A 13,951-nucleotide genomic window follows, 5' to 3' on the forward strand; every position below is an offset into this window, starting at 1 on the left:
GTTACCATAAATAAAGATAAATTGGAGAAAAAGAACAACATATAATAATAATAATAATAATAATAATAATAATAATAATAATAAACCAGAAAGAGTATTATCTTTAACATATTTTGATAAATTTGCTTACTTGTGAATTAAATCTAAATTTATTTTGAGACACATTGGTCCCTAGAGTTAGTTGAAGGAAAAAGGGAGCTTGTTAAGATTTTATCAGTGTACCATTTGATACAATACATAGATCAATACCCAACTTAAGTTTATTTAGCTATTTGGATGAGTTCTATGCATGCTCAAAAACTATTTACTGTAAACATACCAATTGAAAAGATAGCACTGTAAACATACCTAACTGAAAACATACCAATGGTATCACTTACAAAACCATAATAAGGTTCAAACAAATGCCAAAACCACTATAAACTAGGACAAAACATTGGCTATTGCGTCTCCTTTTGTAAGTCCACAGAATGCACAACCTCCTTCCCTAAATACATCTTCTTCACCTAACAAATTAAGATAACTCAGACTTCATCAGATCACATTAATCATGCTCGAGCAGCGAAATGATATAACTTACAAAGTTCCCTGTCCATTATGAGAATTATGCCTGCTTTTTCAGCTTAGCTATCTGACTTATAACATCATTCAGGGGTTCATTTAGAATGCTTCTCTTCGACTGGAACAGAAAGGTAAAAACAGAACAAATGTTTTACAATAACTTTCATTACAATTTTGCACCTTAAATTACCAAGTTAGAGTGATATGATACCTTCAAGGATGGAACAAGAGTAAAGACTTCATCAACATTGTCAGGACAAACTTTTGCAATCACAGATATCTGCAGACATAATGTTTTAATTTAACCATTGCTTACCTTTTTATTTAGTTATTTGTGTTGGGGTTTAGTGTCCTATAGACAATTGTTCCAGGATATAAACCTACTGTATATGAATTGTTCTATATGAATTGTTCTTTATGTCATTTGTTTTAATAAGATATGGTTCCATAACTGTATAAAGGCAACCTCTTTTAAAGAACTAAATAAGTCTAATAAAAGGAAATCCCTGAGTTTATTTAAAGTGATTATAAAGTGTTCATACAAGCATGAAGTGAGACAAAACATTATAATAAACTAATAAACTTAAAACCACCCCAAGTCAAGTGATATGTTTTGAATAGGGATTGATATAACACTGTTAAGACTTGCATGTAACAATGTTTTCTGTCGAGACAGAGAGATGATCTCATAAGCTTCAGATATGCAGATATCTGGACAGTTACATGGATCCAATGAAAGGGTTCATTAGGATTGGGGGCCCGACTTGAGATAAGAGGATGGGTAGATTTATCCTTGTCACCTGTTCATCTCATTGGTATTAATAGGTATAAGTAATCCTAAGACTCAAAGGAATGTTAATTAGTGATTCTGGATTATGGAATGTGATGCTTTGATCCTGTTGTAGCACGATCCATAACAGGGATGACTCTAGGGTGTGTACGGCAGACTTTGGGTATCACAGAATGTAATTGCAAGATAATTAATATTGGATTAAGCATTTGTCACTCCTGATAAATGGGAGATATGTCCAAGGATCGCTTGTGGAAGACTTGACTCTAAATCCTTGCAAGGTGATAGCTTAAGACTTGAAATGTAGATTTCACTTAACCTATCTAATTGGAGTTAACTCGGCTTGTACAAGTAAAATGAAATATGTGACTTGACATTATCCATAGTCATAAGATTCTGTTCAAGGATATAGTTGATAAAGGATCGAATTATACTGTAACTAATACGGAAAGGTCAACGACGGAATCAACCTGTTTTCTTAGAGCTCTAGGGGAATGTTTCGGATCTGCCAATCATAGTTCGTGTACTCATTCCGTTATATAAAGATTGAATGTAATTTTGAGAAATTAATTTAATGGTTGTATACGGCTAGAAGCAGTAAGAACCTAATGGGTCACACATAAGACATGGAACCCAAAAGAGAAACAGATGTTAATTAATTGACGGAAGCCCAACTGAGTCCACTAAGGCCCAGTAATAGAGGGGGCGATTTTTTTTGTGTTGTGACACATAAGGAATTAATTTAATTTTAAACAATTATAATTAGATTATGATTATGGATTAAATTAATTATAGGATAAATAAGTTATGAGCTTTATTGAGATTAAATTGCTTCTAATTATTATCCTATTAATAAGTTATTATTATCTTTATATTTAGATATAATTATAGATAATAACAATAAGAGTATTATTCCAAATACAACTCTTATTCTGTAACCTAATTCTATCTGACCAGGGTTTAGATAGAAGAGGCTATATTAACCCCCTCTTGTTGTAAATTTCGGCCAAGCCAGACTATCCTGAAGAGAGAGAATTTCGACCCCCTATCGTAGTGGATCGTCTTTCACCGCTTGCTTCCGATTCAATTGATTTCATCTCTTTCTTTTATTCATTGATCTTGTGTTGATTAGTTAGAGGCAATCTGTCTTGATTGCTATTATTCGATTGAGTTCTAATATCATTTTGATTTTTTTTTTTGTTTTGTGCTCGTGAACTCGGATTAAGAGTTGAGGGCACTTCGCTTGCAACGGTAGATAGTTCATCAAAAGGTATTTCCTTCTGTCCCTCTTTATATGAAATAACGATTAACAGACCTTGGTTTAAAGGAAATAGGTTAAAAATTTTATATTTCTGCTGCCAAACGTTTGCCTATTTTCCTTCAGTGGTATCAGAGCCTGCGTTAAATCCGTTATTTCACATATGAAAATTAAAAGGTTTTTCAATCAGATTGAACATATATTTATTGTTAGGTTAATTAATAAAATTGTTTTGATTAATTAATCTAAAGATAAATAAGTTTTAATTAATTGTTAATTAAAATTGATTATGCATAAGTTCCTAATTATTTTGGTTGATAATCATTGTAACAAAATCTATTTGTTTTATGGTTAGATTAATAAAAGTTAGTTTTATTAATTCTAAAGGATAAAACAGAAAAACTTTAAAAGCTTTTCTTATATTATGAAAATCGTTTTAAAACCGTTTTAAAACTGATATACATACATATATATATATATTTATATGTAAAAAAAATTATTGAACAGTAGTTCGGGTTGCGCCGCGAGGCAGCAACCCGAACTACTGTTCTGTGGTTGCTGCCTCATGGCAGCAACCTGTTGCGGCTGGCCGTCGCTGCCGCAAGGCAGCGACGGGCCAGGCACAACGCTGCTGCCAAACGGCAGCAGCTATGTGGTCGGACCCTTTACGGGCCCGGCCCAAGGGTATGTTTGTTTTTAAATCGGTTTTAAAAATAAAATAGTTTTAAATATATTTATATATATACGTTTCAGAAATAAATAGTTTTCTGTTTTGATTATCAAATAAAAGAATTTATTTAAAAGTTTGTTTTACTTATTATTTGATATTTGTAAATCAAAGATATTAAATGAATTAAAACAAAATTAATCGGGATATGCATAACAAAAGGATTTGTATAGTTATATTAATCTAATATGTAATTGTTACATTTTGATTAGATTAGATATAGAAGATACAAAACTGATAGAATTAAAATTGGATGAAAGTTAATGTGATTAACCCAAATATTACATAAATATTTTATATAATTAAATTTAATTGAGTCTATGTATGGTTGGAGTTATGGACATATTTGGACCCTCTATTTAGTCTTTTGGTATTTTGGAAATAGGACCTGCGTGTCCTGCCTATCTACTATCTATTGTAATTTCTCCTCTCATATAATTCCCTTCAAATTAATTGAAGTTTTCTTTAGCAGTATAGAAATTAATATTGATGTAATTTCGATGCGCCATGGAGAAGACGGAGGACCTAAAGAGAAATATATAATGGTTAGTATTTCCCTAGATTTGACCTTTTATTCCGTTTTTGGCTCAACGAAATAATTTAGATAATATGTCCATAACGCCAATGTAAATTGTATATGTCTGATATATGCTAAAGCAAATCAAGACTATGTTAGCTTATGAGACTTAAAATAAAAATCCCCCACTCATTAAAAGTTAAGTAAATAAGCAAGTGATGAGTATCCGGTAGAGTGGTAAAATATGATGATAATAAGTGTGTCCTAGGGTTATAGATATGATCTTTCTAAGTGCTTTAACTCTACTAGACGCTACTACGTAGGGGCAAGTGTACCCCGTCGTATCAAGTAATAATCCGGTTAAGATCGGGTATCGAATCCACGAGATTTATAACTACAAGTATTAAACTACTCGGTTTTATACGTTATCTAAGCGGTGAATACTTTAGTTTGGTTGGGTGACAACTATAAACTACTCCTAAACTACGGGTGAGACAATTTTCATGTATTTCAAGCCCTCTTAGAGTGATACGGGTGATGATAAGTTATAACCTATGATAAACAACACGAAATATATACGATTAATGATTTACTCTCGCAAAGACGACAATTTATAGACCGAACAACTCCGTGAGGTTCTAGAGTCGTGATTTCCCCTTAAGGCGACTCTAATTCTTAGGATTAGAAACTAGGGCCCGTAAGTTCCGTGGCTCGTCAATTCCTACGGTTTCCGGTTTGTCAACTCCGGTGAGGCAACACCTATATGATTCCTAATAGATTTCGGAGCTCGTAAACGTCCTACACAATAATCAATTATAAGTATCAGAACAAGCAGTAAACATCAACACGTATAGTGAAAACGGAATCGTAAATCATATGTTATAAATATGGAATACGAGAATACGGGATACAACCAAGCCTAGTACATAGAAAGAGTACAAGCTAATTAACAAGTAGAAAGGGAAGAAGAATCGGCCCTTAAGACTAGCTAACCGGACTCAAAGTCGTCTCTTAGGACTAGGAGGTGGAACTCTCGAGCTTGGTGAATGCGGATGGAGCGGAACTTCGGCGGAGTAACGGGAGGATTATCAAGCTCTCAAGGTGTGAGGAACTCTAATACATAGAAAATTGAATACTGAAATGAGTGCTAATCACTCTTATTTATACATCAAACTCGGGGTAGAATCATAAATACACAAGTTGCATTATTTCTGCAGTTTTCCCATGACACGCCCCGTGTGGACAGGCAGGAGCCCCACGTGTTTGCACATTTCATTGAAAATTTCCTGCATGAGGATCAGATTCAGGCCTGATGTCATAAACACGCCCCGCGTGGACAGGCAGATGCCCCGCGTGTTTGCCTATTCCGTTGATAATTGACTGTGTGTGGATTAGATTCAGACTGGTTGTCATAACCACACCCCGCGTAGGTTGGAGTGCGCCCTGCGTGGTTGAGCCTCTGGGGTTCAATAGCTTGAATCATGCCTTTGACGCCCCGCGCGGCTTGGAACATGCCCCGTGTACCTGAGCTTCTGAAACTTAGATTGAAGAATTGCTCCTGTATGCCCCGCGTATAAGTGGAAACGCCCCGCGTACCTGAGCTCCTGAGATTTAGAATTGAAGAATTGCTCCTATACGCCCCTCGTATAAGTAGAGACGCCCCGCGTGTGTCGGTGGATTTTACTCCTTTTCTCATACCTGCGAAATACAATTCTCGAGAGCCGAGTTAGCTTGACGTTTATTTTTCTGAAATTAACTGAAAACAAAGGAAATTAATCAAAAGCATAAAATTTATTTTTATTTTATTATTTTATTAAAAACACATTATTTTTGTAATTAAACTCACTTATTTAGTCCACAATTAAACCATAATTTACGCTAAAAGATAGGGACGAAATGCCCCTATCAACCTCCTCGTACTTTAAAGTTTTACTTGTCCTCAAGTAAAAGAAATCGAAAGATAAGGGATTGAGACAATTAAGAAACAAACTTCCGGTTGGTTTTACCAGGTGCGTGATTTCGAAGCTAAAGTTTTATGCAAAGTTTTCGGCAAGTACTCACGCAAGCGAATGAGCGACCAAAACTTAGTCGAAACCTCCATAATCAAACTTAGTAGGCAATATTAACGGGGATTGATTATCTTTTGAGAACCCGATTGTACCTCACCAAGGGATTTCACTCTTAAGCTTAAGCTTTGGTGGGTCGGTGTCTTTGCGCTCTTCTTTGTACTTACTCGAAGTCACTGTGAGTTTGCATTTTCATCCGGGTTTTTCCTCCTATATTATGGTTTAGGCAATATTAAAAATGAACCCGGAGGGGGGTTGTAATGTGGGTGGCTTTTTAGCGGTTCATTTTTAAAAACTCGAGTCCAAATACCATTTTGATGATCGCATCGCTTTTTTCATTTTGGCCTTAGCAAGCTTGTAAAGTATAACTTGAAATTGCTCGGGTAGAGCTTGAGAACGCCTTTTTGCTCTTTATTTTTATTATTATATTTTTTTCTTTTTCTTTTTATTTTGAGAGCGGCACAAAAACGATTTCGAAGACTTGTTGTGCTTACTTGTTAAGGCCTTGGTTTGTTTCGGGTAATTCCGATGCGGTTGATTTCATTGGTATTTGAACAAGAGAAAAAAGGGTTAAATGTTAAAAGGGTTGTAGACACTGAGTCAGAGGACCTGTGACGAAAACCTGAAAACAAGACGGTTGAAGTGATTGATTCCGGAAGTTTTGAAAAACAAAAAAATATATAAAGAATAATAAGCGAAGGAAAATTAGCGGCACGGCGCGGGTGCTTAGCGGCATCCGACACGCGGACGACAATGGTCGAACGCCCGCTCGGCGGCGCGGGACGTGCGCTCGACGTCCGTCGGACGCACCGCAAGTGGCACGCTCTTGACGTCCGAGCAATGCCCGGGTCCGGTGGCACGGGGCGCGCCCTCGTGGGCCGCTGAGCGCACGTGCCCGGTAGCGCGAAGCGCGCGTTCGGCGGCCGCGACGTGTGAGCGTCCGGCGGCGCAGGACGCGCGCTCGGCGGCCGCGGGGTGCGCACGCCCGATGGCTCGAGGCACGCCCCGAGGGTCGTCGGGCGGGCGCCCAACCACGTCGGGCGAACGCCCGACGGAGGTTGGGCGCGGGCGCCCAACCTAGCGTTGGGCGCTCGCCCAACGCCGTTGGGCGATCGCCCAACAAATGTTGGGCGGCCGCCCAACAAGGTTGGGCGGTAGCCCAACACTAGGTTGGGCGGCCGCCCAACCCCAATGGGCGACGCCCAATTTCTTTTGGGCGTCGCCCATTGGTCCGGGGACCCGTTTGCCTATAAAAGGCACGGATCCCCATGCAAAAAAAAAGGAAGAAGGGAGGAGGAATCCTTAGAGAGCTTCTCACACTAGATATTTTTCTAGAGAGAGGAAGTTGATTTTTTTAGGAAAAAACATTTTTTTTCCTAAAAATTGAAAATCTCTAAATTTCCTAAGTTCAATTTTTACTAAATTTTTCATAAAAAATGGGAGCTCATGGTTCGTGGAATCAATCGGCTTCAACTGTCAGATACCGAATTCAAGGTATTATCCGAGGACTAGACTCTTTATTTTATTTAATTTATTCTCTTCTTCTATTTTTATGCTATAGTTTTTATTCATTTAGTCATTTATTTATTTTGTCACATTTTATTTAATTAGCGTATTTATTTAATTTTCGTTTCGTGTTAAATAAAATTCGGTTTTGTTTTAAAATAAAAAACCTCGTTTTGATGTCCCAATACGAACCGTGATCCGATAAAAGGTAGTTCGGGTATCGAAAACGTTGTAATTACAAGTTTTTAATTTAAAAGGAATTTCCAAATAATGTTTTGAAATAAAAAACGTCGTTTAGGAATTTCCGTTTTCGACTATGATCCATCTTTGGTAGTTCGGAAACCCAGAACGATTGAATTAGATTTGATTTAAAGCTTTTAAATAAATCTGGAAACATTTAGGAGTGCTGCTGTAATTTACCCATTCTGTCACTAAATGCTGTTTACCGACGGATTTTCCGTCGGTAAATCTGCCAAAATGTAAAAAAATACCATTTCAGTCCCTTTTTCTTAACTTTTAAACTTTTAATCCTTAGTACATATATATAAATATGTAACATATGTTTTTCAAATTATTTTAGAACTTTAGCATATATAATCATTCTAGAATATTTGTATATTATTATTTATTCTATTTTACAATATAAGTATAAGTATATATATGTATTCCTTTTTATTAATTTGGATTATGTTTTAAATGTTAGTTATTTGGTATTTTGAGAAATAATTAATATATATTAGCATATGGTATTTTTGGTATTTAAAACTATAGTAGTTATGTATATGTATAGTTTTTGGAACATTTGGGTTATTTTAGTGATTATTGAATAAAATTATTTTTGGATAAGAATTATTTTCTTAGTTATAGGATTTACTCATTATTTTCACATTTTCAAAGTATAGATATATTGTACCTATTATTTTTATATATACATATAACTTCTTTTGTATTAACTCTTATTTTATATTCTATTTTTGATTTAAATGTATATACGTATGTACAAATTATTTTCTTTACCCTTTGAGCCCATTCATGGGTCCATATTTCAAATGGGCTTTATTTAAGTGTAAATATTAGTTAAAATAAGTTTATTGTTGTAATTATAACAATTAGAGAGTCCATTAAATAAGTGGGGAAAATAAATCACAAAAAGAGAGTTTTCAATTGAATTATTTAAACTAATGAGTTTCTTTTTCTAATGTAAATAAATAGAGTCATTCTTGTTAATATTCCAAATCGTCTTCAAAACACCACGTTTTAAAACCTTAATCCGTTCCAAAGGCGGATTAAAGGATCATTGTAATTAAAAGCGTTTTCTTTGCAAATAATAGATTTTTGAATCATTTCCTTAAAGGATTTGTACAAAATGAAATTGACTTGTATGTTTAACCACGTTTTCTTATTAAAAGGTTCTTTATCTCAAACATTTTTAAATACTCGAGTCGTTCTAACGGCGATTCGGGTAAGCTTCATCAAACGAGGTTTTAAGACGCTCCTAAATCGTTCCAACGGCGATTAAGGTGCGAACCATGTAAATAAAACTCGTTTTGGGGAAATAAGTTAGTGTAGAATAAACACACAACATAACATTTAAATACGGTTGTAAATAAATCATTTCTTTCTTCCCTCTCTGTGTATGTATAAACATAAATGGGTGATTCTTTACTGAGGTGGCTTTTCAATATCATATGCTCAAAATGGTTTCTAAAAAGAGAAAGAAAAGGGTTTCAAATGAATTTTAAACTTAAAGAAGTATACGATTAGTCCGTTATCGCCTAACATGCTGAGTAGGAGGCCGGTGGTTCATAACCGGGCGATGTCGGGGTGACTAGTAGCCTTTCTCCGGAAAGGAGCTAGCCTTCTCGGCTCGTACCTAAGTTTCCCGAACCCACACCAGTCTCCCACAAGGGACCGGTGTTCATTTTCCCATTCGTGGGTGGCGACTCTTCCATATCTCCGAGCTTCGGTCCTGCCGAGCAGCTTGATTCCACGATTGGTTGCTTTCGGCGCCAATCACCGCTTACGTCGCCATGAGGTTGTCCACCCCCCGGTCCGCCCGGGAGATTAGGCCGCGGCACCTCGTCTAACAAGTGGCGACTCTGCTGGGGAAGCGAGAAATTTGATTCCGGAAGGCGTGTATTAAGCCCTTAACGGGGACGGATCGTTTTACTTCTTTTCGTATGCATTCATATGCATTATTGCAAACCCTTTGGGTAATTTCCACGAAACCTCTAGCGAGAGTCCATTCGTCGCTCGAAAGAGGCTAGCGTAAGTTCCCCCTTACAGTAAGGCGCCAGAGGGTCCCCATCCATTCGTTAGGGGCGAATCTGTGCGGTCCTGTGAGGTCCCGCGGTCAGCCGTGTCAGCATATAGTAGCCTTAGAAGTTTCCATAGGATTACCCGTTACTATTTTTGATGTGATAAATGAATCAGTTCGTGTTTTCAAACCGCCATGATACGTATCAAATCCTAAAGTATGTAAAGAAAATGGGACGATGTGTTAATATATACTTATGAATCGACATACTAATTACCCGAAAACATCGAAACGATTTGAACTAAAGACGACTTAGTTATCTCATATGAATGAACATGTGCAACCCGCCTTGTCCCTTTCGGTGTCCCGACGAAGGCACGTGTTCAGGAAATGTGTTATGACGTAAGCACGTATTAAGTATGAATCGGTTTAATGTTAAGGATAATTACATTTCGATATAAAAGACTATATTAACAATAGCCGTTATTCACATTCTTTAAATAAATTGGGATAAAACGAGATCAAGACAAAACGAAAATGAAGAACATTTCTGTCCTGAACGACCCTGTCATAACGCGAAAAGTTTCGCACAAGTAGCCCGTCCCTTCCGAATAAAAGACGAGCTTTTACGTTATGCCTCGTGTCGTTCTTAAGAGAAATGGATGTGTCCGTACAGATGACTAAGAAAATAAAGAAGAGAAAAATGAACTAAACGACCAAAATCATTCCGAATCTACGATATATATCAATACCGAGAGTAGTTAAAGAAAATAAACTAATGTCGTTGAGTACGTGCCTCGAACGAGTGTATACCCCGTTTAAAATCACAAAGCCGAATTAAGCCAAACCATATAATTGCGCCATATGGACGAGACTGCGGGTTTTGACTAACGACTCGATCATTTCGACCGTTACCAAAACTGCAAGAAATATGGCCCGATGTACGTGTTTGCTTAATTCGTTCCTAAAGGAAAGAGAACGGTGATGTCCTCGCTTTGAATAAGCATGCGATTCAACGAAACGTTGATTTTCTATAACCACACTAAGACGATATATCCCGTGGATTGGGAAGAACAACGAACTGTTGCTAGCCGAAAGGTTACCGTGCGCTCAAAATGAGACTCGCCGTCTTTTCACGTAGCTAAAATGAGCAAACGGATCCTCGACGCTAAGAACAAACGCGTTACGCGATGAGTCCGTTCCCTAAAATAAAATCCAAAAGTGATTCCATCACTAAATGAACACATGGTTATGTCTCTCGATAGATCCAAAAGATCCCGTTGTAATCCAAAAATCGAGACACAAACCCACGCGAACAAAAGGGAACGAGTCATTGACGATAACGAACGATTGGACTAGAAGAATAACTCGTACCCCGTCTAAAAACTGAGATGCGCTCAAAGGGAGTCAAAACCCGAACTAATGCGTCTCACGAAAGGACGAAAGATGAGTTATTCCGAAGGGACAATCCAACTTGGTCGATTTCTTAGTCACTGAACGTGGATACGTCAAAAACGAACTGTATTGTCTGATGGATGATTTACCTTCCCGCAATAATCGACGGCATCACGCGTCCCTGGACCGCAATGTGAGCCCCAAACCAAAATCCTAGGAAAGAGACCTGGACCAACGAGTGTGTGGAGGAATAAGGGCGGAAGAGAGATGTTGTGATACGTGTAAATAGAACTAACGTTTGTTCTTCTTATCTTATAATCGTAAATAAATAAACGCACACACCACGAATCATGCATATAAAAATCATGCATACATACTAATGGATACCGTTCGCGCAGACGTCATCATTAAGCGGTTGTGGTTTCGCGAGAGTGATCGGCTTGTCAGACAGTTTGATCAGCTACGAGTAGACAGTTCAGAATCAATAGATGTGGCTTCTGAATCATCTTCGTCTGGGTATACTCAGTCTTCCGTCAGTATGTCTGCGACCGACGAGAAAGTGGTTGAATTGGAAAATTCTGTGAACAATATCAATGATCAGCTGGCCGCAATCTTGGCCCAGCTAGCTGAGTTAGCACTGAAGGACAACAAGAGTGGTAGTAAGCGTGCTGAGAATGAGGTGAACGATGGCCCTCGCTTTGGGAATGAGGAGGATTATCAGGATTATATCCAAAAACAGCTGGAAAAAGAGAAAGCTAAGGAAGAGGAGTGGAAGCAACACATCACACAGGAAGTGCAGGACTTGCGCGGAGGAAGTTCCGGAAGTCAGGACTTTTATAACTTGAAGAATTGTTTGTCGGCAACAGCTTTGCCTCTGAAATTTCGGCTCCCTGACATGAAAAAGTTCGATGGAACGGGAGATCCCACCGCTCACATGAATCAGTATGTTGCGGTGATGAAGCACACGATCCTGACGGAGGATCAGGTCCTAGGGCTGTTTAACACCTACTTAGAGGGGGCTGCCCTCACATGGTTTCATGCGTTACCAATGGTGACAAAGAAGGATTGGAAGGAATTAGCGAAGTCATTCATCGCTCAGTATAGCTTTAACACCATGCTGGAGGTCACTTTGAAAGAGTTAGAGAGCACTAAACAGCAGGCTGGGGAATCCTTTTCCGATTTTGTGAAAAGATGGAGGGCTAAGGCCGCAGTGATGAAACAAAAGCCGCTCGAGCAGGATCAGATCCGAATGGTGGTTGGCAACACGTTGCCGTATATCAAGAATGAGTTGCGGTATATGTCGTTTACGGATTTCAATCAGATGTATAGTTGTGCCTTGACTGTCGAAGGTGATGGGGAGCCGAAGAAAGCTTATACCAAGTGGACGAAGTCTGGATATAGTGCCGGAGGGCCTAGCGCGAGTACGGAATCTGCAGCAGTGAAAGTGGTTGATCTTAATGCTATTGAAAAGAGGCGGTTCGCCAAGTTCGATCAGACCTATGCTAAAGTTTTCGAGCGTCTGCAGAAAAAGGGATTGTTGAAAGCCCTTACCCCGTATAACAAAGCTCAACCTACTCCGCAGATTCAGGCTAGAGGGTACTGTGAGTTCCACAGCAGTTATGGACATACGATTGAGAATTGCGAGAGGCTGAAACACGAAATCCAAGATTTGATTGAGGAGAAGAAGATAGCTGATCCTTTGTCAGCAAACCCTTCCGTTAGGCGCAATCCATTGCCTAATCATAGGGTGAGCGTGATCGGAGCTAGTTTGACAGAAACTGTAGTGATGGAATCCTTTGAGGAAGATGTAGAGGAGTTGTTGGACTCCGTCGAAAAAAGCAATGTGGGAAAAGGTCTGTATGTGTCCTTCTTGGGTGAGGAACGAGAGGATGAACCGATGGAGGAAGGGTCAGATGGTGGAGCACCGTATGATGAGGATAGTGCTGAAGAGACCGGAGAAGGGTCGTCTCGGACTATTGTGCCAGATTTGAGTTTGTTTAGCGGAGGAAGAGATCCCGAGGTGCACTTGCGTGAATATATGCACAACATGTTTATTGAATCCTTCGGAGTAGATGAGATTGCTCAGTGGTTTCATCATTCACTGGTAGGCGAGCCTTTGGAATGGTTCCACTCATTACCCGACTCTTGCAAGCATGATTGGGATCAATTATCAGATTTATTCTTAGAAAAGTACCAAAGAGCCGAGGCCGTAGAGCGCTTCGCAATGCAGATTGGACCTATCAAGCGTCCGCTACCGAGAGTTAGCAAGTATAATGGCAATAAGGATCCTATGGAACACCTTCATTTTTACTTGTCGGCTATGGCACCCTTGGGTTTTAAAGAAGAAGAGATCACTAGCTTGTTTTGTAATTCGTTGATGGGTGAACCGTTAATGTGGTACATGTCGCTGCCGATGTATGTTAAGACCGATTGGGCCGCAATGACGAAAAGATTTATCAAGGAGTATACAGTATGGATGCTGGCAGAGCAAACCCCTGACTCCCCGTCTTACCAAACACCTGATGCGGTGTTAGCAATGCCTAGGTATGGTGGATACCAGGATCCTGTGGAGCATGCGAGGATATTTCGCAATCATATGTATGACGTCGGATTTCCGCAGTGTGAGTTGCATGAACATTTTTCGGAAACCTTGATGGGTGAAGCCTTATTGTGGCATCAGGGTCTATCAGAGGAGGAGATGGGTCATTGGATACCGCTCCGAAGTGCCTTTGTGGCGAGATATGAAATGTACATTCCATGGACGGGATCCCTGGATGATCTAAACAGGATTAGGCAATTCCCCGAGGAACATTTTGTGGATTATGCTAGAAGGTGGAGGCACCGTTATGAGCAGTGTAATGAGACAATGAGCGA

The 13,951-nt window shown here is 38.9% G+C and overlaps 1 protein-coding gene across 1 annotated transcript in view; it reads right to left on the reverse strand.

Annotated features, from left to right (window-relative positions):
- Nucleotides 1-509: 509 nt before the first annotated feature.
- The window catches only part of LOC136207381 (DNA-directed RNA polymerases IV and V subunit 4-like), a 61,818-nt gene continuing 48,376 nt past the window's right edge, over nucleotides 510-13,951 (reverse strand). The window contains exons 6-7 of the mRNA XM_065998642.1: nucleotides 773-841; nucleotides 510-679 (exon numbers count right to left, since the gene is read on the reverse strand). Of these exons, the coding sequence (XP_065854714.1) occupies nucleotides 605-679; nucleotides 773-841 (144 nt within the window). The 3' untranslated portion in view covers nucleotides 510-604. The remainder of the gene's footprint in view (nucleotides 680-772; nucleotides 842-13,951) is intronic.

Source organism: Euphorbia lathyris, chromosome 9, assembly GCF_963576675.1.
Source record: "Euphorbia lathyris chromosome 9, ddEupLath1.1, whole genome shotgun sequence".
In the NCBI taxonomy this organism is placed as follows: domain Eukaryota; kingdom Viridiplantae; phylum Streptophyta; class Magnoliopsida; order Malpighiales; family Euphorbiaceae; genus Euphorbia; species Euphorbia lathyris.